Source organism: Bison bison, unplaced genomic scaffold (assembly GCF_000754665.1).
Source record: "Bison bison bison isolate TAMUID 2011002044 unplaced genomic scaffold, Bison_UMD1.0 scf7180017864519, whole genome shotgun sequence".
NCBI classification, from domain to species: domain Eukaryota; kingdom Metazoa; phylum Chordata; class Mammalia; order Artiodactyla; family Bovidae; genus Bison; species Bison bison.
In genome coordinates this window covers 12,246,678-12,271,597 of record NW_011495072.1, presented here as the reverse complement: position 1 = coordinate 12,271,597, position 24,920 = coordinate 12,246,678, and the positions used below count along the sequence as shown (strand labels likewise).

At 40.0% G+C, this 24,920-nt stretch overlaps 1 protein-coding gene across 2 annotated transcripts in view; it reads right to left on the bottom strand.

Moving 5' to 3' along the window:
• Positions 1–24,877, bottom strand: part of LOC104981700 (calcium-binding mitochondrial carrier protein SCaMC-1-like) — a 91,320-nt gene extending 66,443 nt beyond the window's left edge. The window contains exons 1-3 of one of the 2 annotated variants that reach the window (XM_010830941.1): positions 24,698–24,877; positions 17,602–17,617; positions 8,426–8,533 (exon numbers count right to left, since the gene is read on the bottom strand). In XM_010830941.1, the coding sequence (XP_010829243.1) occupies positions 8,426–8,533; positions 17,602–17,617; positions 24,698–24,877 (304 nt within the window). Of the gene's footprint in view, positions 1–8,425; positions 8,553–17,601; positions 17,618–24,697 lie in introns of both variants that reach the window. The other variant, XM_010830940.1, reaches the window with a different exon arrangement.
• Between the last annotated feature and the right edge of the window lie 43 nt (positions 24,878–24,920).

Below are 24,920 nucleotides of genomic sequence, written 5' to 3'. Positions count from 1 at the left end.
GATTCTTTACAATGACTCTGAGGCCCCTAGTGTGGAATTTACTGGTGGAATTTATACAGGGTGGAATTTACTGGCCTGCCTAGAAAGTTTTTTTCAAATGAGGAAGCTGAATCCTCTGTCTTATGCCATTATATCCCATTATAATTTTCAAACACTATACAATAATTTTTTTTAATTTTTTAAAGTTTACTATTCAAATCACTATGCTAAATGTGAAAGAAGTCAAAGATTAATGAACCAACCACCCCAAGGAGTTTACCAGTTTGTATGCATGCACTAATTACTATAAAAATATATCACTCTGTGTTATTGTATATCATAGAAGAGCTATGAATAATGTGCAGTGGAAAGACAAAGGAATGAAAAACAAGAGTCACAAATGAAGTACTATAAAAGGATAAGCAAGAGACCACCAAAGAAACAAAAGCATTTCAACAAAAGGTAAAGTATAAACATGGTAAACTTATTTGTTTAACAAAGATAGACTGGGAACTTACACATAGCAGTAGAAAGCAGGATAGCAGGTACTTTGGAGGGTGGTGGTGATTTGGAGAGGATAAAAAATGGATCTTTCTGAGATGTTACTAATATTCTGCTTCTTTATCTGTATGTTGTTTTCATGTTGTATGTTTGCCTTGGAAAAATTTGTGAAGCTTTTGAAAGGTTGTTGTTGAATCACACGAAGACATGGGATTCTTGGCCCCCGGAGGAGAAGAATTCAATCCGGGGCCAGAGACGAGGCTCGATCTCTCAGAGCTTTTGTGTAATAAAGTTTTATTAAAGTATAAAGGACATAGAGAAAGCTTCTGACATAGGCATCAGAAGGGGGCAGAAAGAGTACCCCCTTGCTAGTGTTAGCAATGAAGTTATATACTCTCCAATGAATCCAAAGAATGTCTGGAAGTTGTAAAGACCTCACCAGACCAACCCCCATAATTTACATTTTAAAATAACAGAATTAGCCAGAAGGCTTAATGCAGAGACTGTCCTCAGGCAGGATACATTATTGTTATATAATCCTAAGGAATGTAGAGAAGGAAAAGTTTGTCCTTTCTTCCTCCTTGAGAATTCCAGAGCCCTCTCTCCTTGGGGACCCCAAGACTCCTTATCAACCTACCTAGGAAATGACTCTCTCACTTTTACTTATAATGTATGCACTTGGCTATATATGTTATATATCAATGAAATTTTCCCCCAAAAATAGTAATTTAGGGCCAAATTTGAAATGGCATTTTAACAAGCTATGTCTGACAATTTCTGCCTTTGTTCTCTCTGCAAAAAAAAAACCTTTCTTCAGGATAGAAAGCCCAGGTATAGTCATGTACTTATGGTCAATTAATCTACAAAAAAGGAGGCAAGTATATACAGTGGAGAATTCAAGAATATACAATAGAGTCTCTTCAATAGTGGTACTGGGAAAACTGGATAGATACATTTAAAAGAATGAAATTAGAACATTTTTAATACCATACACAAAAACAAACTCAAAATAGATTAAACACCTAAATGTAAGGCTATAAAACTCCTAGAGGAAACAGTAAGCAGAATACTCTTTGACAAAAATCGCAGGAATAATGTTTTGGATCTGTCTCCTAGAGTAATGGAAGCAAAAGCAAAAATAAATAAATGAGACCTAATTAAACTTAAAAGTTTTGCACAGCCAAAGAAATCACAAAACAAAATGAAAAGACCACCTATGGACTAGGAGGAAATACTTGCAAATGATGCAACCAACAAGGGATTAATACCTAAAAACTACAAACAGCTCATACATCTCAATATTTTTTAAAAATAATAAGCAGGAGACATAAACTGACACTTCTCCAAAGAAGACATACAGGTTGCCATCAAGTATATGAAAAGATGCTCAACAACAGTAATTATTAAAGAAAAGAAAAATTACAGAAAGGTATCACCTCACAGCAGTCAGAATGGCTATCATTAAAAATCCAGAATAAAAAATGCTGAAGAGGACGTGGAGAAAAGGGAACCCTCCTAAACTACTGATGGGAATGTAAATTTGTGCAACCACTATGGAGAACAGTATGGCTGTTCCTTAAAAAGCTAAAAATAGAGTTACCACATGATCCCTACCAATCCCACTCCTGGGCCTATATCCAGAAAAGATGAAAACTCTAATTCGAAAAGATATATATACCCCAATGTTCACTCCAGCATTATTTACCACCATTACTTTACCAACAGCCAAGATATGGAAGCAACCTAAAAGTCCATTGATGGATAGATAAAGAATATTCCATATATACAATAGAATATTAGTCATAAGAAAACATGAAATATTGCCATTTGCAGCAACACAGATAGACCTAGAGATTATCATACTAAGTGAAGTAAGTCAGACAAAGACAAGTATCATATGATATCACTTATATGTGGAAGCTAAAAAAATGATTCAAATGAGCTTATTTACAAAACCAAAACAGACTCACAGATATAGAAAACAAATTTATGGTTATCCCAAAGGAAAAGGATGGGGTAGAAATAAATTAGAAGGCTGAGATTAACACATACACGCTAACTGTGCAGAGGACATAAACAACAAGGTCCTACATGTATAGAACTATATTCAATATCTTGTAATAACCTACAATGGAAAAGAATCTGAAAAAGAATAATATACAACTATATAAATATATAAAGAACATATATAAGTAAATCAATTTGTTGTATACTTGAAACGAATACAACACTGTAAATCAACTATACTTAAACAAACAAACAAACAAAAAATGAAAACACAGTGGAAGAGCAGAGATGAGTGGTACCATGTATTGACCTTCACATTAGGGGTGGCAAACACTATGGTCTATGGGGAGCGGATATCTGTACAAATGGAGTAAATGCTACTAAACCCCACTGATTTTTACCATGTTGTAAAGTTATCATGGATGTGAGTCTGAGTGAACTCTGGGAGCTGGTGATGGACAGGGAGGCCTGGCGTGCTGCGATTCATGGGGTCACAAAGAGTCGGACACGACTGAGCGACTGAACTGAACTGAAAGTGGGTCATATGTTTCATTTTAAAGAAAATTGAATTTTTATATAAAATCTTCCAATTTTTATATGTTAAATAAAAAATAATTTCTTAAAAAATCTTTCTTTCCAACTCTGTTTATATATTGACCCAGAAGAAAACTAAATTGTTCCTGAGCACAATTAAAGTCTCCCTCTATCACTTGTATAGCAATTATCATAGTCTAGCTTGTGTATGGCTATTCATTCTTTTTTTTTTACATTTAAATTTATTTATTTTAATTAGAGGCTAATTACTTTACAGTATTGTATTGGTTTTGCCCCAAAACTGTCTGCTTCTGAAAATCTTTGTTAACACAGTTCCTAGTGCTCCACATAACTGCTCAAAAATTCTCTGTTTCATTGACCTATAATTACATTAAGTAATTAATCCTTATGCAAAAGAAGTTAAAATTTCAAGCTATGATGTAGAGAAAAATTAGGTAATGTAATTCAGAATATAATCAATACCTATGGACTGAATGGGAGATTCAATGTTGTCTTTAATTATATAGAGCAAGTGTTCACTGAGAAAGATGGGCTTGAAATGGATTTGCTAGAGTAACAGTAGTTAGATGCATGGAGAGGAAGACTGTGACTATTCCAGTCCTGTAATTCCAGGGGGAAATGCAAACTATTCCACTTCTATACTACAGATTATTTTGCTAAGTTAACAAGCCATCTCAAATTTTACTGGTTTAATAAGAATGTATTTGATGACAGTATGCAATCAGAATTTGGTTCAACACATTGGTTCTTCTGCTGATTTTACCTGGGTCACTCATGTGAATTCAGTGATCTAGAGGTTTGACCATAGCTGAAAATCCAAGATGGCTTCACTCACATGTCTTTTACATCAGATGGAAATGTAGCACAGATGGAAATGAAATAGGCCACCCTAATGGCAGAAAGTGAATAGGAAGGTGAAGGTGAAAGAGGAGAGTGAAAAAGCTGGCTTAAAACTCAACATTCAAAAAACTAAGATCATGGCATCGGGTCCCATAACTTCAAGACAAAAAGATGGGGAAAAATGGAAACCGGCAGACTTTATTTTCTTGGGCCTCAAAATCACTGCAAATGATAACTGCAGCCATGAAATTAAAAGACACTTGCTCCTTGGAAGAAAAGCTATGACAAACCTAGATAGTGTATTAAAAAACTGAGACAAAGGTCCATCTAGTCAAAGCTATGGTTTATCCAGTAGTCATGTATGGATGTGAGAGTTGGACCACTAAGAAAGCCAAGCACTGAAGAATTGATGCTTTTGAACTGTAGCATTGGAGAAGACTCTTGAGAGTCCCTAGGACAGCAAGGAGATCCAACCAGTCCATTCTAAAGGAAATTAGATATGGCCAGACAGTTTCATGGCAGTAAAGTTGACTTTATAGTACCAATAAAAGCACCTTGCAAAAAACAAAAAAATAAAATAAAGGAAATCAGTCCTGAATATTCCAAGGACTGATGTTGAAGCTGAAGCTCCAATACTTTGGCCACCTGATGCAAAAAGCCAACTCACTGGAAAAGATCCTGATGCTGGGAAAGATTGAGGGCAGGGGGAGAAGGAGACGACAGAGGATGGGATGGTTGAATGGCATCACCCACTCAATAGACATGAATTTGAGCAAACTCCAGGAGATAGTGAAAGTGAAGGAAGCCTGTCATGCTGAAGTCCATGGGGTTGCAAAGAGTGGGACATGACTCAGGGACTAAAGAACAATAATGGTCCTAATGGTTGAAGCAAGTCAAATGGCCAAGCCCAGGTCAATGTGGCTCAGGGTTACACAAAGGCATAAACCCTGTAGATGAGGTTCACTGAAATACCAAATGTATTACTTAGCATTACTGTTCTCATACGTAAAAGGTAGCTGCTAGGAGGACTGCATGAGACAAAAATAAGATATAGAAGATAAAGCAGCTAAAACAGGCATGGCAGATGGTAAAGTACAAAAATTTCTAGTTTCTTTCCCACCATTTTCCCAATCTAAAAAAAAAAAACAAAAAACTCCTTCCAAAAAAGAACCTTAATGATGAAATTATGTCTAAGAATTACTTCATTTCACATATTTATGACCACACTCCAAGGACATTCTGGCTCCGCAGAAGTAGGGACTCAGATACTTCTTGAGAGAAGTTAAGCAGATCAGTTCACACTGGGCCTTGAATGCTTCCAGCTAGTGAATTTGATAGTATAGTACACCAGCCCACAAGCATCCTCTTGCCTCCATTGATTGGCATAAGGCCTGGAAACCCTCCTGGGACACAGAAAATGCAGTGGTAAAAATTGAATCCTACTATTAGTGTTTTATACACATTAATATGTGATGAACTGGGAGAGTCTCAACAATGTTGTCAGGAAGGACAAGAAGGGAAAAGATATCATGTACAGAGCCAGATCCAATAATAGGATTTGGGGGGAAAGATTGGCTCCACAGTCAACGATGCACAACAGGTGTACACCCGTGGCGGATTCATGTGGATGTATGGCAAAACCAATACAATATTGTAAAGTAATTAGCCTCCAATGAAAATAAATAAATTTAAATTTTTTTAAAAAAGGAGAAAAAAAAAAAAAAGAAATTACCTTAACCCAGCCAATCTAGAAACACTGGGAGAAAGTAGCAGCATGTTCATATGAATTTAAAAAGCTGTACTTTGAGGCCCAAAATATGCTGCATTGGACAATTTCTGATTAAGCAAATAAGAGGGAGGACTGTATTTGTTTCCTTGGGCAGTTGTAATAAAGGACCACAATCTGGGTAGCTTAAATAGGAATTTAAGCCAAAAGTGATTATTGGCCAAAATATTGGCCAAAATATGGCCAAAAAATGATGAAGGCCAAAAGTCTGTAAAACCAAGGTGTTGGCAGGGCCATGCTCCTTTGGAAGATGCTACGGAAGGATCTGTTCTGTATTTATCTCCTAGTGTCTGGTAGTCTCAGGTATTTCTTGGCTTACAAACACATCACTCCAAGCCTGACTCCATTATCAAATGGCTACTTCATATTATCTCCCTCTGTGCATGTCTGTCCCTGTATCCAAATTTCCCCTTTATGTGACACCTGTCCTATTGGGCTTCCCTGGTGGCTCAGACAGTAAATCTGCCTGTAATGCAGGAGATCTGGGTTTGATCCCTGGGTCAGGAAGATCCCCTGGAGAAGGGACAGGCTACCCACTCCAGTATTCTTGGGCTTCCCTGGTGGCTCAGACAGTAAAGAATCTGCCTGCAATGCAGGAGATCTGGGTTTGATCCCTGTGTTGGGAAGATCCTCTGGAGAAGCGCATGGCTACCCACTCCAGTATTCTTGCCTGGAGAATTCCATGGACAGAGGGTATTGGGCATACCCTAATGACCTCATTTTTCTTGGTTACTTCTATAAAGACCTATTTCCAAATAAGATCACAGTCTGAGATCTGGGGGGTTAGGACTTCAACTTATCTTTTAGGGTACACAATTCACTCCATTGGAGAAGGAAATGGCAACTTACTCCAGTATTCTTGCCTGGGAAAACCTATGGACAGAGGAACCTGAGGGGCTACAGTCCATGGGGTCACAAAAAGTCGAATACAAATTAGTAACTAAACAACAACAAATTCAATCTGTAATAGAGGAGGTATTCCCATTCATAACCACAAAAAGCATCATGGCCAAGGTAAATTGTCTGAGCTTTACAGAAGTGTGGTCACTGAGGAGGCAGCAATGATGACACAAAGCAGGCGCCTCAATCAGAACAGGGCCTCTGCAGGTCTGCTAGGGCCTGCACTCTGCAGTGCAGGTGGGCGGCAGCTCTGGTAGCCACAGTAGAGCTTCACACCTACTGTCACGGCTCAGATGCTAAAAACAAAAGAAGCCAGTAGGAATTCAGACAAGAGCTCTTCCAGAATGGTGCCACTTCAGGACTTGCCTGTGATGTTCCAGTTTGACCAGTCAAGGCAGAAATTAAAAGATCTATATTGCTATATCATTACATTACTTTGGATGGCCATCTAGCCTCAAAAAGAGTATTTTCTATTATTACCAAGAGCTGTAAGCACTGATTTTCAGAGATGATAGTAATACATTTTTTACTAGGGGTTTCCTACTTTCACTGATTATGATACAGTGCATTTTCAGCTTACAAATGACGATCATGGTGGTAATCATCAATAATGGAATGAAATTCCAGAAGAGCACAAGAATAGAACTATCAGTCTTAGATCAACAGCAAATGATGACCAGGTCTAATTCATAGATACGAATGAGTAGTACTTCTAAAGCTTCTGGATACTATTTAAGTAGGAGGGCCCACAAAGGCCTAAACTTTCTCCTGGAAGGTAAATGGAAGCTTGAAACCTATGGTTTGGATATTAAGGGAAATACAACCACTTCTGTGCTTATAGGTCACTAAAGCTTGTAACATTCAGGTTACACTTTGTCTTACAAAGAATTCATCAGTGAAATCCTTAAAACATCTTTTCTGGTATACTTAGGATTTTTCAATTAAAAAATTCGACTTCACAAAATTTTAAAATTAATATGTTTCATAAATAAAGTATACTTAATTTCTAATTACCCATGATGAATTAGCCATATGTGAATGCAGAAATGGTATTCTACTTTTACATTTAGTCTCTTTGATTTAAGGATTTGTAACAAAATACGAGTATTCCTTTCCTCTGCAAATCAGCATGGATATTGATTGTATGTATAAAAGACTGGAAACATTCTAAATGTTTAAAAATATGGGATTGATTAGATACATCTACTCACCAACTGAATATTTCAAAGTCATTAAAAACTGTGCTTGCAAAGAACATTAAATGAAGTGAAATGCTTACACTGACATTAAACAAAAAAAGTAGGACATCAAACTATACATATAGTGTGACCACAATTTCACTTAAAGAGAAAAAGACCAAGAAAGAGATAGAAACAAAAAGTCTAAAAGGAAATATAAAAATATATTAAAATGTTAAGCCTGATCTCTAGACAGCAAGGTCACAGGTAACTGTTTCTTTCTATCTGTTATCTCTCTGTGTTAACTAACTTTCCTACAACTGAAATATTTTCAAAGTCAGCTAGAAAACAACAAATGTTAATGATTTTAATCACCATGATACTTTTAGCTCATATATTGCAAAAAAGTGAAGAGGTCTACTTATTAAGCCAAGAAATTTTAAATTCAGAAGACAAAAAACAATTTTATTAAAGATATGACTAACCCCACAGAAATTTTAATACTAATAAATATCATTCACATATTACTCTTAGAAATTAAAAAATTACCACAAGACAAGTAATAGATATAATTGAGTATTTGATAGTGGGAGTAAGTTAAAAGCTAGTAAAAACATCCTTTAGTATTCACAGTTATTATTCATGTTAATCTAACTGTGGATAAAACACACACACACACCATCATTATTTTTGTCCAGACTATTAAATGCCAGCGTCATTTTTCTCTCGTGGTCTTTAACGTAGCGCATAAAATCTTCAAAGTTCAATCCGGAATCAGCATTGGTATCTACAGTTTTATAAATATCCTATAAGAAAGAAGAAACTCATTACAGAGATATATAGCAAGTAAAGCTACTATACCATGTTAACATTGGCACATTTCACTCATACTAATTACGATTTCTACCCACATTCATTGTCCTAGTTTTTCAGTCACAGCTACAAAGTTAAATACATTCGGTGATTTTTAATTTGTTCAATACTGAAGTCAAAACTCATTTCAAATAATTATGAGTCGTACATGTAAGTAAGTGTTTACTTAAGGTAAAAAATGAATGCCATATACCTTGAGGGAATAAAGATAGTAAGTAAGGTATATAGTCTTTGCGATCAGAGACCTCACACTCCATTAAACTCAATGGGATAAAATATGTGAGATTCCAATATGACCCACAGATTATGATTTGAGATGTAGCTTTATGAAGAGTATATGTTCAAACCTCACTAAGGTGCTCTGCTTTTTTGAACAAAAAATGAATAATTTTAAAATGCATTATCATATATATTTCTAGGAGTTTCCTATCTCAAAGGTATAGATCATGTCTTATTCATCTTTGTCCCATAAATGCCTAGCATAGGGTATGGCATACCAAGGTCCTTAATCTATATTTGTTGAATTAATACTGTGAACTGGGCAATGCACTATGTGGTAGGGATTAAAAGACAAGAAGATACAGTCTCTGCCCTGAAGGAAATTACAGACTAGTAGAGACCATTCACATAATAAAAGAGAATTTGTTAGGTGATGTGACGGGAATGTATTCAAGGTACAATGGAGTGTGGGAGGATTCAGGAGAGTCTTCACAGAGGGAGAGGACTTGAACTGAGAACTACAAAGAATAATTGGCATTAGCTGGGCAGACCAATGGGACAGGGCATTCCAAGAATATGTGACAGTATTTGTAAGCAGGCAGAACATATATTAGTTAGAAAAAATACAGTAATGATAATGATAACAGCTAATATTTATTGAGCACTTCCTTTAAAGCACTTTATATATACAATCTCATTTAATCATTATAACAACCCTAAATAGTTCTAATTTGCTAAGGACAAAATGCAAAGGAGAAAAGTAGGAGATAAGGTAGGCAGGGGAGAGATCATGAGAACTTACATGTCACAAAGTGGATTCCAAATTAATTCTGTAGGTAGTATTTCCCAGTAAGTGGGATGATATATGGGGCTTACATGGAAACAATATTAACATTAAATCACAGTGAGAAAATTATTCATATTTAATTGTCTTCCAACCCTCCTGATTACATCATTGAGAATATCTGTTTGGAGCCAATATGTCTCAATACTTCCCAACTTTAAAAAAGTCCAAGAATAGTAGCAACCCCTTCCCCACCTTCTGCACCTTCAGTTGTTGTTCAGTCACTAAGTCATGTCCCACGCTCTGCAGTCCCATGGACTGCAGCACGCCAGGCTCCTCTGTCCTCCACTATCTCCTGGAGTTTGCTCAAATTCATGTCCATTGAGTCAGTGATGCTACTGAACCACCTTATCTTCTGCTGCTGCCTTCTCCTTGTGCCTTCAATCTTCCCCGGCATCAAGGTCTTTTCCAATGAGTTGGCTCTTTGCATCAGGTGGCCGAAGTATTTGAGGCTTCAGCATCAGTCCTTCCAATGAATATTCAGGGTTGATTTCCTTTAGGATAGACTGGTTTAGTCTCCTTGCAGTCTAAGGGAATCTCAACAGTCTTGTCCAGCACCATAATTTGAAAGCATCAATTCTTCAGTGTTCAGTCTTCTTTGTGGTTCAACTGTCATATCTGTACATGACTACTGGAAAAACCATATCTTTGACTATATGCACCTTTGTCAGCAAAATGATTTCTCTGCTTATTAAAACACTGTCTAGGTTTGTCATAGCTTTCCTTCCAAGGAGCAAGTGTCTTAATTTCATGGCTGCAGTCACCATCCACAGGGATTTTGGAGCCCAAGAAAATAAAATCTGTCACTGTTTCTACTTTTTTCCCTTCTATTTGCCATGAAGTGATGACATGGGGTGCCATGAGCTTAGCTTTTTTAATGTTAAGTTTCAAGCCGGCTTTTTCACTCTCCTCTTTCACCCTCATCAAGAAGCTCTTTAGTTCCTCTTCACTTTCTGCCATTAGAGTGGCATCATCTGCATATCTGAGGTTATTGATATTTTTTAACTTTGTTATCCATGGTCACCCATAGTCTGAAAATATTAAGTGAAAAATTCCAGAAATAATAAGGTTTAGATTAAGCACCGTTCTGAGTAGTGTGATGAAATCTCATTCCATCAGGTTCCATCCTGACTAGGATGTGAATTATCCCTTTGCCCAGATATCCCACTCCTTATTCACTTACTAGCCATCAATCTAGATTATCATGTTGCCTGTCATAGTATCACAGTTCTTGGGTTCGAATAACACTTATTTTACTTTTGGCCCCAAAACACAAGAGTGGTAATGCTAAAAATTTGAATGTGTCCAAGAGAAGCCATAAAATTCTTCCTTTAAGTAAAAATGGGAAAGTTCTTGACTAATAAGGAAGAAAAAAAAACTGTATACTGAGGTTGCCAAGATCTACAGTATGAATGAATTTTCTATCAGTAAAATTGTGAAGAAGGAAAAAGAAATTCACGCCAGTTTTGCTCTCACACCTCAAACCACAAAAGTTATGGCCATAGTATGTGGTAAGTGCTTAGTTAAGACAGAAAAAGCATAAAATTGTACAGTACAATATTCTGAGAGAAAGACCATATTAATAACTTTATTTGAAATTATTTAATTATACTCGATTTACAATATTGTGTTAGTTTCACGTATGTAGCTTTAGATACTTTTCCATTACAGGTATTACAGGATATTAAATACAGATCCTGTGCTAAATAAATAAATCCTGTTTATCTGTTTTATATATAATGGTATGTAACTATTAATCCCATCAGTTGAGTTCAGTTCAGTCACTCAGTCATGTCCGACTCTTTGCGACTCCATGAATCGCAACATGCCAGGCCTCCCTGTCCATCACCGCCTCCCTGTCCATCACCATCTCCCGGAGTTCACTTAGACTCACGTCCATCAAGTCAGTGATGCCATCCAGCCATCTCATCCTCTGTCATCCCCTTGTCCTCCTGCCCCCAATCCCTCCAAGCATCAGAGTCTTTTCCAATGAGTCAACTCTTCGCATGAGGTGGCCAAAGTACTGGAGTTTCAGCTTTAGCATCATTCCTTCCAAAGAAATCCCAGGGCTGATCTCCTTCAGAATGGACTGGTTGGATCTCCTTGCAGTCCAAGGGACTCTCAAGAGTCTTCTCCAACATCCCAGCTCAAAAGCATCAATTCTTCGTCGCTCAGCTTTCACATCCATACATATCCACTGGAAAAACCATAGCCTTGATTAGACGGACCTTTGTTGGCAAAGTAACGTCTCTGCTTTTCAATATGCTGTCTAGGTTGGTCATAACTTTCCTTCCAAGGAGTAAGCGTCTTTTACATGGCTGCAGTCACCATCTGCAGTGATTTTGGAGCCCAAAAATATAAAGTCTGACACTGTTTCCACTGTTTCTCCATCTATTTCTCATGAAGTGATGGGACCAGATGCCATCCATGATCTTCGTTTTCTGAATGTTGAGCTTTAAGCCAACTTTTTCACTCTCCTCTTTCACCTTCATCAAGAGGCTTTTTAGTTCCTCTTCACTTTCTGCCATAAGGGTGGTGTCATCTGCATATCTGAAGTTATTGATATTTCTCCCGGCAATCTTGACTCCAGCTTGTGCTTCTTCCCGCCCAGCATTTCTCATGATGTACTCTGCATATAAGTTAAATAAGCAGGGTGACAATATACAGCCTTGATGTACTCCTTTTCCTATTTGGAACCAGTCTGTTCCATGTCCAGTTCTAACTGTTGCTTCCTGATCTGCATACAAATTTCTAAAAAGGCAGGTCAGGTGGTCTGGTATTCCCATCTCTTGAAGAATTTTCCACAGTTTATTGTGATCCACACAGTCAAAGGCTTTAATCCCATACTCCTAATCTATCCACCCCTATCCCCGAATTTTCCCCTTTGGTAGTCATACATTTGTTTTCTGTCTGTGAGTCTGCTTCTGTTTTCCAAATAAGTTCACCTGTATTATTATTTTTAGATTCCATATATAAGTGATACCACATAATATTTGTTTTTTCTCTGCCTTGACTTACTTCACTTAGTATGATAATCTCTAGGTCCATCTGTGCTGTGCTCAGTTGTGTCCAACTCTTTAGCGACCTCATGGACGTAGCCCGCCAGGCTCCTCTGTCCATGGGATTTCCCAGGCAAGAATACTGGAGTGGGTTGCTATTTCCTCCTCCAGGGGATCTTTCCAACCCAGGGATCAAATCCGCATCTTCTGCTTTTCCTGCACTGCAAGCGGATTCTTAACCATTGAGACATGGGGAAGCCCATGGTCCATCTATGTTGTTGCAAATGGCATATTTCATTCATTTTGTGTTTGAGTAATATTCCATTATACATGTGCCATATCCTCTTTATCCATTCATCTGTTGATTGACACTAAGGTTACTTCCATGTTCTAGCTTTTGTAAATAGTTCTTCCATGAACACTGAGGTGCATATGTCTTTTCAAATTAGAGTTTTTGTCTTTCCCAGATATATGCCCTGGAGTGGGATTGCTGGATCATGTCATAACTCTATTTTTAGTTTTTTAAGGAGATGTTGTCCTGTTTTATATAGTAGTCCACCAATTTAACAGTGTAGGATGGTTCCCTTTTCTGCACACTCTTTCCAGTATTTATTATTTATAGACTTTTTGATGATGGTCATTCTGACTGGTATGAGGTGATACCTTATTATAGCTTTGATTTGCATCTCTCTTAGCAGGGCTTCCCTGGTGGCTCAGGTGGTAAAGAATCCACCTGCAATGCAGGAGACCTGGTTCGATCCCTGGCTTGGGAAGATCCCCTGGAGGAGGGCATGGCAACCTACTCCAGTATTCTTGCCTGGAGAATCCTCATGGACAGAGGAACCCAGCAGGCTACAGTCTGTGGGGTCACAAAAAGTTGGACATGACTGAGTGACTAAGCACAATAATTAACAATCACGTTCTCATAACTTTTATTACAGTATATTGTTATAATTGTTCTATATTTTATTATTGAAAAAGTGAAAGTGCTGGTCGCTCAGTTGTATGATTCTGGTGCATATTTTATGTTCATTTTAGACCAGGGAAATGATATTAGACAAAAAGCAAATTCAAACCATTTTCTTATTAAGAGTTCAAAATGAGTCATAAGGCAGCAGAAACAACTTGCAACATCAACAATGCATTTGGCCCAGGAATTGCTAATGAACATACAGCGCAGTGGTGGTTCAAGAAGTTTTGCAAAGGAGATGAGAGCCTTAAAGATGAGGAACACAGTGGCTGGCCATCGGAAGTTGACAGTGACCAACTGAGAGGATATTGAAGCTCATCCTCTTACAACTACATGAGAAGTTACCAAAGAACTCAGTGTTGACCATTTGTTGGTCATTCAGCATTTGAAGCAGAAAAAAAAAACAAAAACCTGTATAATCCAGCACAGCTTTCCTCATCAGAGAAGGATATAATATAGGGACCAAAGCCCCAGCTTAGAGTGCTCTCTGTGTTGTACCCCGCTCCTGATGTCTAGCATGTCTATCATAGCATCCTGGTCCTCACACATTCCTCAGAGATACAACCAACAACAAGGTACACACCTACATGAAATTGTTCAAGGTTACGAACTTCCTCCATCTTGACAAATCCCTTAGTTAAAATCAGTCTTCACCTTATAAGACCTCTTAGCAGACCTCTTGGTCCTATGTAATAACTCCCTCCTTGAGATATTTGACTCACATTGGCTCCCAAGAGCTCACACACTCCTGATTTCCTTTCACTTTATTAAGTCCTGCTTTTCAGAGTTGTACATTGGCTCTTCCTGATCTCAAAATGTTACAGTGATCCAGGGCTCAGTCCTCAGACCACTTCTCTATATACACCTTCTAGGGGATCTCATCCAATATTAAAGCTTTGCATATGTAATGCTGATGATATACATCTCTAACCCTGACATCTCCTCAGAGATTCAGGCTCAAACACAAAACTACTATTAGATATATCCACTTGGATGTTTAAAAGAAACCTCCAATGTCCACACTAAGAACTCTTTATTAACCACTTATCCTACCTCACTACTCTCCAATTCTGCCTGATTTTAGCAAACAGCTAAAAATGGATAAAACCATTATCCATTCATTTTTTCAAATTGAAAATACTGGAGTCATTCTTGACTTCCTCTTATACCTCACAGTACAAATCCAATTAACCAATGAATCCTATCAGCATTACTTTCAAAATTTATCACTGTAGTATATTCTATAGTGCACTGCCCCCCAATCCCCCTCAGGACTGACAGTAGCTGTCAGTATTAACAGACAGCTCTCAGTTGAGTCCCTCTCTTTATGTCACCCTGGGCTGAAAAGATTCACCTTGCCTAAAGTCATTCCCTAGGAGCAACCCACGTTCAAAAATGGGGAGGGAGTGAAGGAGGCAGGGGACAGGTAACAAAGGCCTGGTCTTCCTGCCTCAAGATGGGACAACTCTTTTTTTTAAATATTTATTTGTTTCTTTATTTGGCTGCGAGAGATCTTTGATGTTTTAGACTCTCTAGTTGCAGTGCACAGGCTTAGTTGCTCCACAGCATGTAGAATCTTAGTTCCCTGACCAGGGATCAAACCCACAGTCCCCATACTGCATGGTGGATTCATAACCACTGGGCAACCAGGAAAGCCCCAAGATATGACAATTCTTAAGGGCCTATGTAATAACTCCCTCCTTGAGATATTTGACTCACATTGGCTCCCAAGGAACTCTTAAGATTCAGAGTTCCTCTTGAATTGTCTGAAACCTCTGTTGTAATTCCATCACAGTTCAACTTCTCCTTCTGTCCAGTCCTGCTTCCACCAGCCCTCTCAGGTACTGTCCCTAGGAGCACTTCCCAATAAACTTCTCAAGAATGAATCTGAGTAGTAGAGGCAGTTCTCATGGAATACAACCTATGGCAGCTGGTACCACAAATGGTCTTAGGAAGCTGACTGCACATGAAACACCATCTCTGGTGGTAGATGATTAACTGGGATGGGAAGAGAATGCACTGGCTAATTATAAAAACTATATAATTGGATGGATGTTGATGGAAGCATCACTGCACTAGAGAAAAACAATGAAAGGCTGAGAATAATACAATGCCAAAAATGGGGTATATACATACCATGGAATATTAATCAGCCTTAAAAAGGAAAGATTCTAACATATGCTACAACATGGAGGGAAGTGAAGTGAAAGTCACTCAGTTGTGTCCGACTCTTTGCGACCCCACAGACTATACAGTCCATGGAATTCTGTAGGCCAGAATACTGGAGTGGGTAGCTGTTCCCTTTTCCAGAGGATCTTCCCAACCCAGGAATCAAATCCAGGTCTCCCGCTTTGCAGGCAGATTCTTTACCAGCTGAGCCACCAGGGAACATATGTGGATGGATGGTGAGGATATTATCCTAAGTGAAGTCAGTCAGTCACACAAAGACAAACATTGTATGATTCCACTTCCATGAGATACACAGAGTCATCAGAATCATAGGGACAAAAAATAGAATGGTGACTTTCAAGGCCAGGAAGAAGGAAGGAATGAGGAGTTACTGTTTAATGGGTATAGAGTTTCCATTTTAAAGGTGAAAGAGTTCCTGAGATGGATAGTGGTGATAACTGCATAAATGAATATTATTATTAAGTGCATTTAATATAATTAAATATTAAATGTATTCAATATAAAAATTAAATACAAACACGGAGAAAGCTAGTGGAAGTGATGGAATTCCAGTTGAGCTATTTCAAATCCTAAAAGATGATGCTGTAAAAGTGCTGCACTCAATATGTCAGCAAAGTTGGAAAACTCAGCAGTGGCCACAGGGCTGGAAAAGGTCAGTTTTCATTCCAATCCCAAAGAAAGGCAATGCCAAAGAGTGCTCAAACTACTGCACAGTTGCACTCATCTCACATGCTAGTAAAGTAATGCTCAAAATTCTCCAAGCCAGGCTTCAGCAATACATGAACCGTGGACTTCCAGATGTTCAGCTGGATTTAGAAAAGGCAGAGGAACCAGAGATCAAATTGCCAACATTCGCTGGATCATGGAAAAAGCAAGAGAGTTCCAGAAAAACATCTATTTCTGCTTTATTGACTATGCCAGAGCCTTTGACTGTGTGGATCACAATAAACTATGGAAAATTCTGAAAGAGATGAGAATACCAGACCACCTGACCTGCCTCTGGAGAAACCTGTATGCAGGTCAGGCAGCAACAGTTAGAACTGGACATGGAACAACAGACTGGTTCCATGGACTGGAAAAGGAGTACATCAAGGCTGTACATTGTCACCCTGCTTATTTAACTTATATGCAGAGTACATCATGAGAAACGCTGGGCTGGAGGAAGCACAGGCTGGAATCAAGATTGCCAGGAGAAATATCAAGAACCTCAGATATGCAGATGACACCACCCTCGTGGCAGAAAGCGAAGAACTAAAGAGCCTCTTGATGAAAGCAAAAGAGGAGAGTGAAAAAGTTGGCTTAAAGCTCAACATCAGAAAACTAAGATCGTGGCATCTGGTCCCATCACTTCATGGCAAATAGATGGGGAAACAGTGGAAACATTGAGTGACTTTATTTTGGGGGGCTCCAAAATCACTGCAGATGGCGACTGCAGCCATGAAATTAAAAGATGCTTACTCCTTGGAAGAAAAGTTATGGCCAACCTAGAGAGTATATAAAAAAGCAGAGACATTACTTTGTCAACAAAGGTCTGTCTAGTCAAGGCTATGTTTTTTTCAGTAGTCATGTATGGATGTGAGAGTTGGACTAGAAGGAAAGCTGAGTGCCAAAGAATGGATGCTTTTGAACTGTGGTGTTGGAGAAGACTCTTGAGAGTCCCTTGGACTGCAAGGAGATCCAACCAGTCCATCCTAAAGGAGATCAGTCCTGGGTGTTCATTGGAAGGACTGATGTTGAAGCTGAAACTCCAATACTTTGACCACCTGATGTGAAGAGCTGACTCATTTGAAATAACCCTGATGCTGGAAAGATTGAGGGCAGGAGGAGAAGGGGATGACAGAGGATGAGATGGTTAGATGGCATCACCGACTCAAATGGACATGAGTTTGGGTGAACTCAGGCAGTTGGTGATGGACAGGGAGGCCTGGTGTGCACGGCTCATGGGGTCTCAAAGAGTCGGACACAACTGAGCGACTGAACTGAACTGAGTATAAAAATGTATTTTATACCCATTTGAATGCAGAGTTCCAAAGAACCGCAAAGACAGATAAGAAAGCTTTCCTCAGCGATTGATGCACAATGCAAAGTAACAGAGGAAAACAATGGAATGGGAAAGACTAGAGATCTCGTCAAGAAAATTATAGCTACCAAGGGAACATTTCATACAAAGATGGGCACAATAAAGGACAGAAATGGTATGGACCTAACAGAAGCAGAAGATATTAAGAAGAGGTGGCAAGAATACACAGAACTATACAAAAAAGATCTTCATGACCCAGATAACCACGATGGTATTGAAGAGGAAAAAAAATTTACATAGCATTCTGCTCATTCTGCCTCTGTAACTCAGTTTGCTCCTTACAAAGTCTGGATCACATAGGTCATGTAGTCTCAGAAAGTGGGGACTTACAATACTAGGAACTGGAGCTTATCTCACTCACCCTTGTCCTACTCTGCAATTGCCCAGCCCCTGCAAACCTGCTTAAACATTTCCTGTCCCTGTAAAGGTCAGGCATCCCCTTCCTGTCTTGACTGCTGTTCCTGCGCTCATGAAATCCCTTAGTTTAAACCAGGCTATTAGCAGCTAACGTTGCCCACTATAGACTGTCTATAAAAACTCTGTAACCCCTTCGTTCGGGGCTCAGAGCTTGGAGTGTTAACTCCCCTGGGCCTGCAGGCATAATAAACCTGAGTTCTCCAACTTTCTGAGTGTGCTGCTTGGTTTCTCAGTTACTGGTTTCTGCAACAATGTGATCACTCACCTACAGCCAGACATCCTGGAATGCAAAGTTAAGTGGGCCTTAGAAAGCATCACTACAAACAAAGTTAGTGGACGTGATGGAATTCCACTTGAGCTATTTCAAATCCTAAAAGATGATGCTGTGAAGGTGCTGCACTCAATATGCCAGCAAATTTGTAAAACTCAGCAGTGGCCACAGGACTAGAAAAGGTAGATTTTCATTCCAATCCCAAAGAAAGGAAATTGCACTCACCTCACATGCTAGCAAAGTAATCCTCAAAATCCTCCAAATCAGGCTTGAACAGTACGTGAATTGCGAACTTCCAGATGTTCAAGCTGGATTTAGTAAAGGCAGAGGAACCAGAGATCAAATTGCCAATATCAATTGGGTCATAGAAAAAGCAAGAGAGCTCCAGAAAAACATCTACTTCTGCTTCACTGACTACGCCAAAGCCTTTGACTGTGTGGATCACAACAAAATGTGGAAAATTCTTAAAGAGATGGGAATATCAGACCACCTTACCTGCCTCCTGAGAAATCTGTATGCAGGTCAAGAAGCAACAGTTAGAACTCAACATAGAAAAACAGACTGGTTCCAAATGAGGAAAGGAGTACATCAAGGCTGCATATTGTCACCCTGTTTATTTAACATATGCAAAGTACATCATATGAAATGCCAGGCTGGATGAAACACAAGCTAGAATCAAGACTGTCGGGAGAAATATCAATAACCTCAGTTATGCAGATGACATCACCCTATTGCAGAAAGTGAAGAAGAACTAAAGAGCCTCTTAATGAAAGTGAAAGATGAGAGTGAAAACGTTGGCTTGAAATTCAACATTCAGAAAACTGAGATCATGGCATCTGGTCCCATCACTTCATGGCAAATAGATGGGGAAACAATGGAAACAGTGAGAAACTTTATTTTTGGGGGGCTCCAAAATCACTGCAGATGGTGACTGCAGCCACAGAATTAAAAGACGCTTGTTCCTTGGAATAAAAGCTATGACCAACCTAGACAGCATATTTAAAAGCAGAGACATTACTTTCCCAACAAAGGTCTAGTCAAAGTTATAGTTTTTCCAGTAGTATGTATGGATGTGAGAATTGGACTGTAAAGAAAGCTGAACACCGAAGAATTGATGCTTTGAATGGTAGTGTTGGAGAAGACTCTTGAAGAGTCCCTTAGACTGCAAGGAGATCCAACCAGTCCGACCTAAAGGAAATCAGTCCTGAATATTCATTGGAAGGACTGATGCTGAAGCAGAAACTCCAATACTTCGGCCACCTGATGCAAAGAACTGACTCATCAGAAAAGACCCTGATGTGGGGAAAGACTGAAGGCAGGAGGAGAAAGACTACAGAGGATGAGATGGATGGATGGCATCACCAACTTGATGGACATGAGTTTGAGTAAGCTCCAGGAGTTGGTGATGGACAGGGAAGCCTGGCATGCTGCAGTCTATGGGGTCACAAAGAGTCAGACACAACTGAGTGAACTGAACTGATTTAATACCACTGAACTGTACACTTAAAAGTGGTTTAAGATGCTAAATTTTATAATACATGAATTTTTATCACAATTTCAAAAATTGGAAAAAAACAATATCACTTCCTAATAGAGATTAGTACTATCCCTAAAGACTTACTAAGAAATTCAAGGATGGTGGTCCCCACCACTTAATTCACTAGTATAAGCCCTACAAAAGCTAGGTAGGAGGAGGATGACAGTGGACGACTTCAAACTCAACCAAGTAGCAGACAAGTCAACTGCAGCTCTAGATCCAGATGTGGTATTTAGTAGAGCAGATTAACACAGCCTCAAGGACATAGCATACGGCCATTGATCTGACGAATGTACTGTTTTCCATTTACCAAGAAAGATAACCAGAAGCAGTTGACATTCACATCAGATGGGCAATAAATACATTTAAGTCTCCCACCTTCTGTCATAAAGGGATCTGGTCCAACTACACATTCATAGAACTTCATGCTGGTCCTCTATATTGATGAAAACATGTTAAATGGACTTGGTAAACAATAAGTAGCAATATGTTGGAAGCCTTGGTAAGATACCAGAGAAGGCAACGGCAATCCACTCCAGTACTCTTGCCTGGAAAATCCCAGGGACAGCAGAGCCTGGTGGGCTGCCATCTACAGGGTCACACAGAATTGGACACGACTGAAGCGACTTAGCAGCAGCAGCAGTTGGTAAGAAATATGCCTCCAGAGAATGAGAAATAATAAAGTCAATAAAGATTCAGGGGTCTACCACACCAATTAAGTATTTCCAAAACCAGTGGTCTGGGGTATGTCAGGATATGTCCCACCACCACCACCAAAATAAAGGGGAAATGACTGAATCTCATACCTCCCTAAGAAGGAAACCAGCATCTGAGGCTTCTGAGTTCTGGAGGTAATGTATTTCAAAATTGAGAAAACTGCTCTGACTCACTTTTGAGAACTAGGAAAGGCTAACAGCATTCTTTGGGTACCATGATGGGCAAGAGCTCTTCAACATGTCCTAGCTATAAAGTGGCCCTGCCTCTTGGGTCACCTGACCCAGCAGACTCTATGGTATTGAAAGTATCAGAAGTATGAAAAGATATTATGAGAAGTTTATAGTGTGCCCCCAAAGGAGAGTCTGCAGGAGAAAACTGCAACAGTTCCTGACATGCTACGGGACCCTGATAGAAACAGAGTCCTTAAATATGGGACTTTAAATGATTACCCAGGGCTTCCCTGGTGGCTCGGTGATGAAGAATTTGCCTGCCAATGCAGGAGACATGGGTTTGATCCCTGGACCAGGAAGGAGGAGCCCACATGCCACAGAGCAACTGAGTCCAGGCACCACAACTATTCAGCCTGTGCTCTAGAGCCCAGGAACTGCAACTACCAGAGCCCGGGGCCCTAGAGCCCGTGCTCTGCAACAAGAGAAGCCACTGCAACGAGAAGCCTGCGCACCACAACTAGAGCATAGCCCCACTCAATGCAACTAGAGAAAAGCCCACGCAGCAGTGAAGACCTAGCACAGCCAAAATAAACATAAACATAAAAAAAAGATGTTAAAAAATAATAACAAAATTAAATTAAAATGAACACACAGCCATGGTTGACTATCACGAGTTGGATTCTATCAGACTCACCAAGTCATAAGTTTTGGTGAGTCCAGGAGCAGTCTCCATAATGGAAGAGAACATCTGAGATCAAGCACAAGCAGAACCAGAGTGCAAACAAAACAAAGAATGGTTCAGATCTCCAAGCTTCACCACTGTTATACCATCACCTCTCCTTAAACTCATTCCTATAAATACATGGAAGTTCATTACTACCAGCCAACAAAGGTGGAAAAAGGATGAGCTTGGTCCTTGGATGGGTTTCAGTGTATGTGAATGCAAATCGAAAATGGCTTGATGTGCATTATAATACCATTCAAGAACAGTCCAGAAAGACAGCAATAAGGGGAAAGAGAGAAGAATGTCAAGTTGTGTACCTGATCATTCACTTTATGTAGAAAGAGAAGTGGACAGAAATAACAATGTATAGAGACTTGTGGACAGTGATGAGTAGCTTGTTTGGATGATCAGTAGCCTGGCAAGAAAAAGATTAAAAGATCAGAGACACAGAGGTCTGGGGAATATGCATGAGGATGGATCTATGGGAGTGAAAACAAAGTAAAAATATTTTCATTTTGTACAGTTGCTACTGTGGAAGAGGTATAAAATAACCAAGCAGATACAGTGACCCAGCCAGCTGAAGTCAGCCAGACTCTCATCAGCTGACATCTGAACAGCAGTGCTGACACAGTAGACGCAGGGATGGAACAGCCATGGTGGTGGAGATAGACGCCATCCATAGAGGCACGGATGCATAGGACTTCCCTGGTGGCTCAGACGGTAAAACGTCTGCCTACAATGTGGGAGGCCTGCATTCTATCCCTGGGTTGGGAAGATCCTCTGGAGAAGGAAATGGCACCCCACTCCAGTACTCTTGCCTGGAAAATCCCATGGACAGAGGAGGTTGGTAGGCTACAGTCCATGGGGTCGCAAAGAGTCAGACACGACTGAGGGACTAAACTTTTTTTCTTTCTTTTCTTTCATGGATGCATATCCATCAGTATGGGTTCCACTTTCCAAGCCTAATATCGCTACTGATGCTTCCAAATGCCCAACCTACTGCCATCAGAGACCGAAGCACAGACATAACATCATCCTTTCAGGGAACCTACCAGCCACTGAGCAGCAAGTCCATTACCCTGAAGCTATTCTACCCGGAAAGGTACAGTGTTTCATCTTCACAGGAATTGACACACTCTAAGTATGCATTTGCCTTACTTGCCTGCAAAGCCTCAGCTGGCAGGACAATCCAACAGTCAAGGGTGTTTGATTTCACAACATGTGTATATAGAGTATACTGCATTGGACCAAATGTCCTATTATACTCCAAAGGGGCCATATAATGATAACAGGACCCATCGGGCCTATCACATAAAGCACTAACCAGAAGCTGCTGGCCTGCTGTACAGACAGAACAAGTAAGTGGTGTTCTTCCAAGTGAGGGCTTAAAGGTAATACCTTTCATGAGTGGCATACCATTTTCAAAGACACAGGGTACATACCAAAGCAGTATTCATGTTAATGTTCCTATATTTCTACCACTCCTCTCTGATTCATACCTCTCTCTAAGGTTTATTCTCTGATATCCCTTCTCAGGTAAGCAGAAGCCTAACACACTTGACAGACTGAGGTACAGGGTCCTAGAATTCGGCTTACCGGAGACTGTCCTAAGAGACAGGATCCAGGGACAAAAGAAAAATAAAGTCAAGGAGATGGCTTCTTGGCATCAATCTGAAAAGACTAAGCAGAGTGGGAGGATATAGGATTCAGATGAGATAATCAAACCAGAGCAATACATTTTTGGAGTATAGAACTCAAGGAACTTCTGAGCCATGGGAACCATTTGGAACTCTAATACATACACACACACACACACACACACATATCTCACTGGTAGAGAGCTGAACAAATAGGTTAATATCAGAAGACTATTTTGCACTGGAAATAAAATGATTGTTTTCTCTTGGTATTCTGAAACTTCCACCTAAACAGTTTTTAAATAATCAAGTCAAGATTTATCTAGAGAAGAAAGGCATCCATAATTTAGGCAAGGTACTAAAACAATCAGCTGAAGTATAATCCCATGGATCAAGGTCTGACTCCCCCTCGGTCTTTGGTATGGGATTGCAGCTCTGGGAACCCCGGTGTGCTTGTCATTAGAAGAAAACTCTGAAAGCATGAATCGTGGGCGGTAAATGACTACAGAAAAGATAATGTCTTTGACTCCTGCATTCGCAAAGGCTAATGAAGCCTGTGAAATTCTGTGCCAGTTCAGTAAATGGTGAATGAGTCACCAGAAACCCACTTAGCATTTTCCAAAAACCCCAAGAGAAGGCTCTGGTGTTTGTTCAAAGTGATCACTTTAAGAAGATGGAGAAGGTGTTTTTCTTGGGCTGCCTTCTCCCTCCTGAGAGGCTCAGGGAAATTATGCCCACCCAGGACCCTTGGGAGCGTCTCTGGAAAGGGCAAGTCTGGATTTGAGACAGGCTAGGGCCTGGGACCCTTTGCAGAAGTGCTTGCATTTTCCTGGACAAACATCTCCTGGAGCAACAAAAACAAAAAAAAAAAAAAAAAACTATAAGGGATTAAAAATAACTAAGTGGATGCACACTGGGACAAATTATGGACAAAGTACAAAAAGATGAAAAACCCAACTGCCACTTCTGAAGAGCCTAGAGCAAAACCAGAGATACTGCACAGGCCCCCCTGCCAATGGGGTGGGCAAACCACCTAAGCCACCCCTCCTGCCTGATGCCTGAACATATTCCTACCCTAACCCCATAGCAGGAATCAGCTTGCTCCCTTCTCTGGGAGCGAGTAAGGAAAACTGTTACTTGTTTTCACTATCCCCTGTTGCAGCAGTGGCCCCAATAAAGCCTTGCCTGAATTTCCTGACTGACCTCTTACTAATTTTTATTGATTAGGGAAACCCAAGAATCCTGGTCCAGTAACATCTTTACCTTCTGCCCAGCACCTCTCCGGACAGGCGGGGCCACTCACCTTCTCCCGGGCAAAAGAGGGGTTCCAGTTTTTCAGGCCCTCTTGGAGCTCCAAGATGTCCACCACCCCGTCCCCGTTGTGGTCCAGGTCTTGGAAAAGGTTCTTGTAGTGTAAGTAGTCTTCCTCGTCGGTGTGGCAGCTCGCCGCGGGCAGCACGAAGACCCGCAGCCAGCGCAGCATGGTCCGGCCGGCGCTGCCGCGCGACGGCGGGGACCGCAGGCCG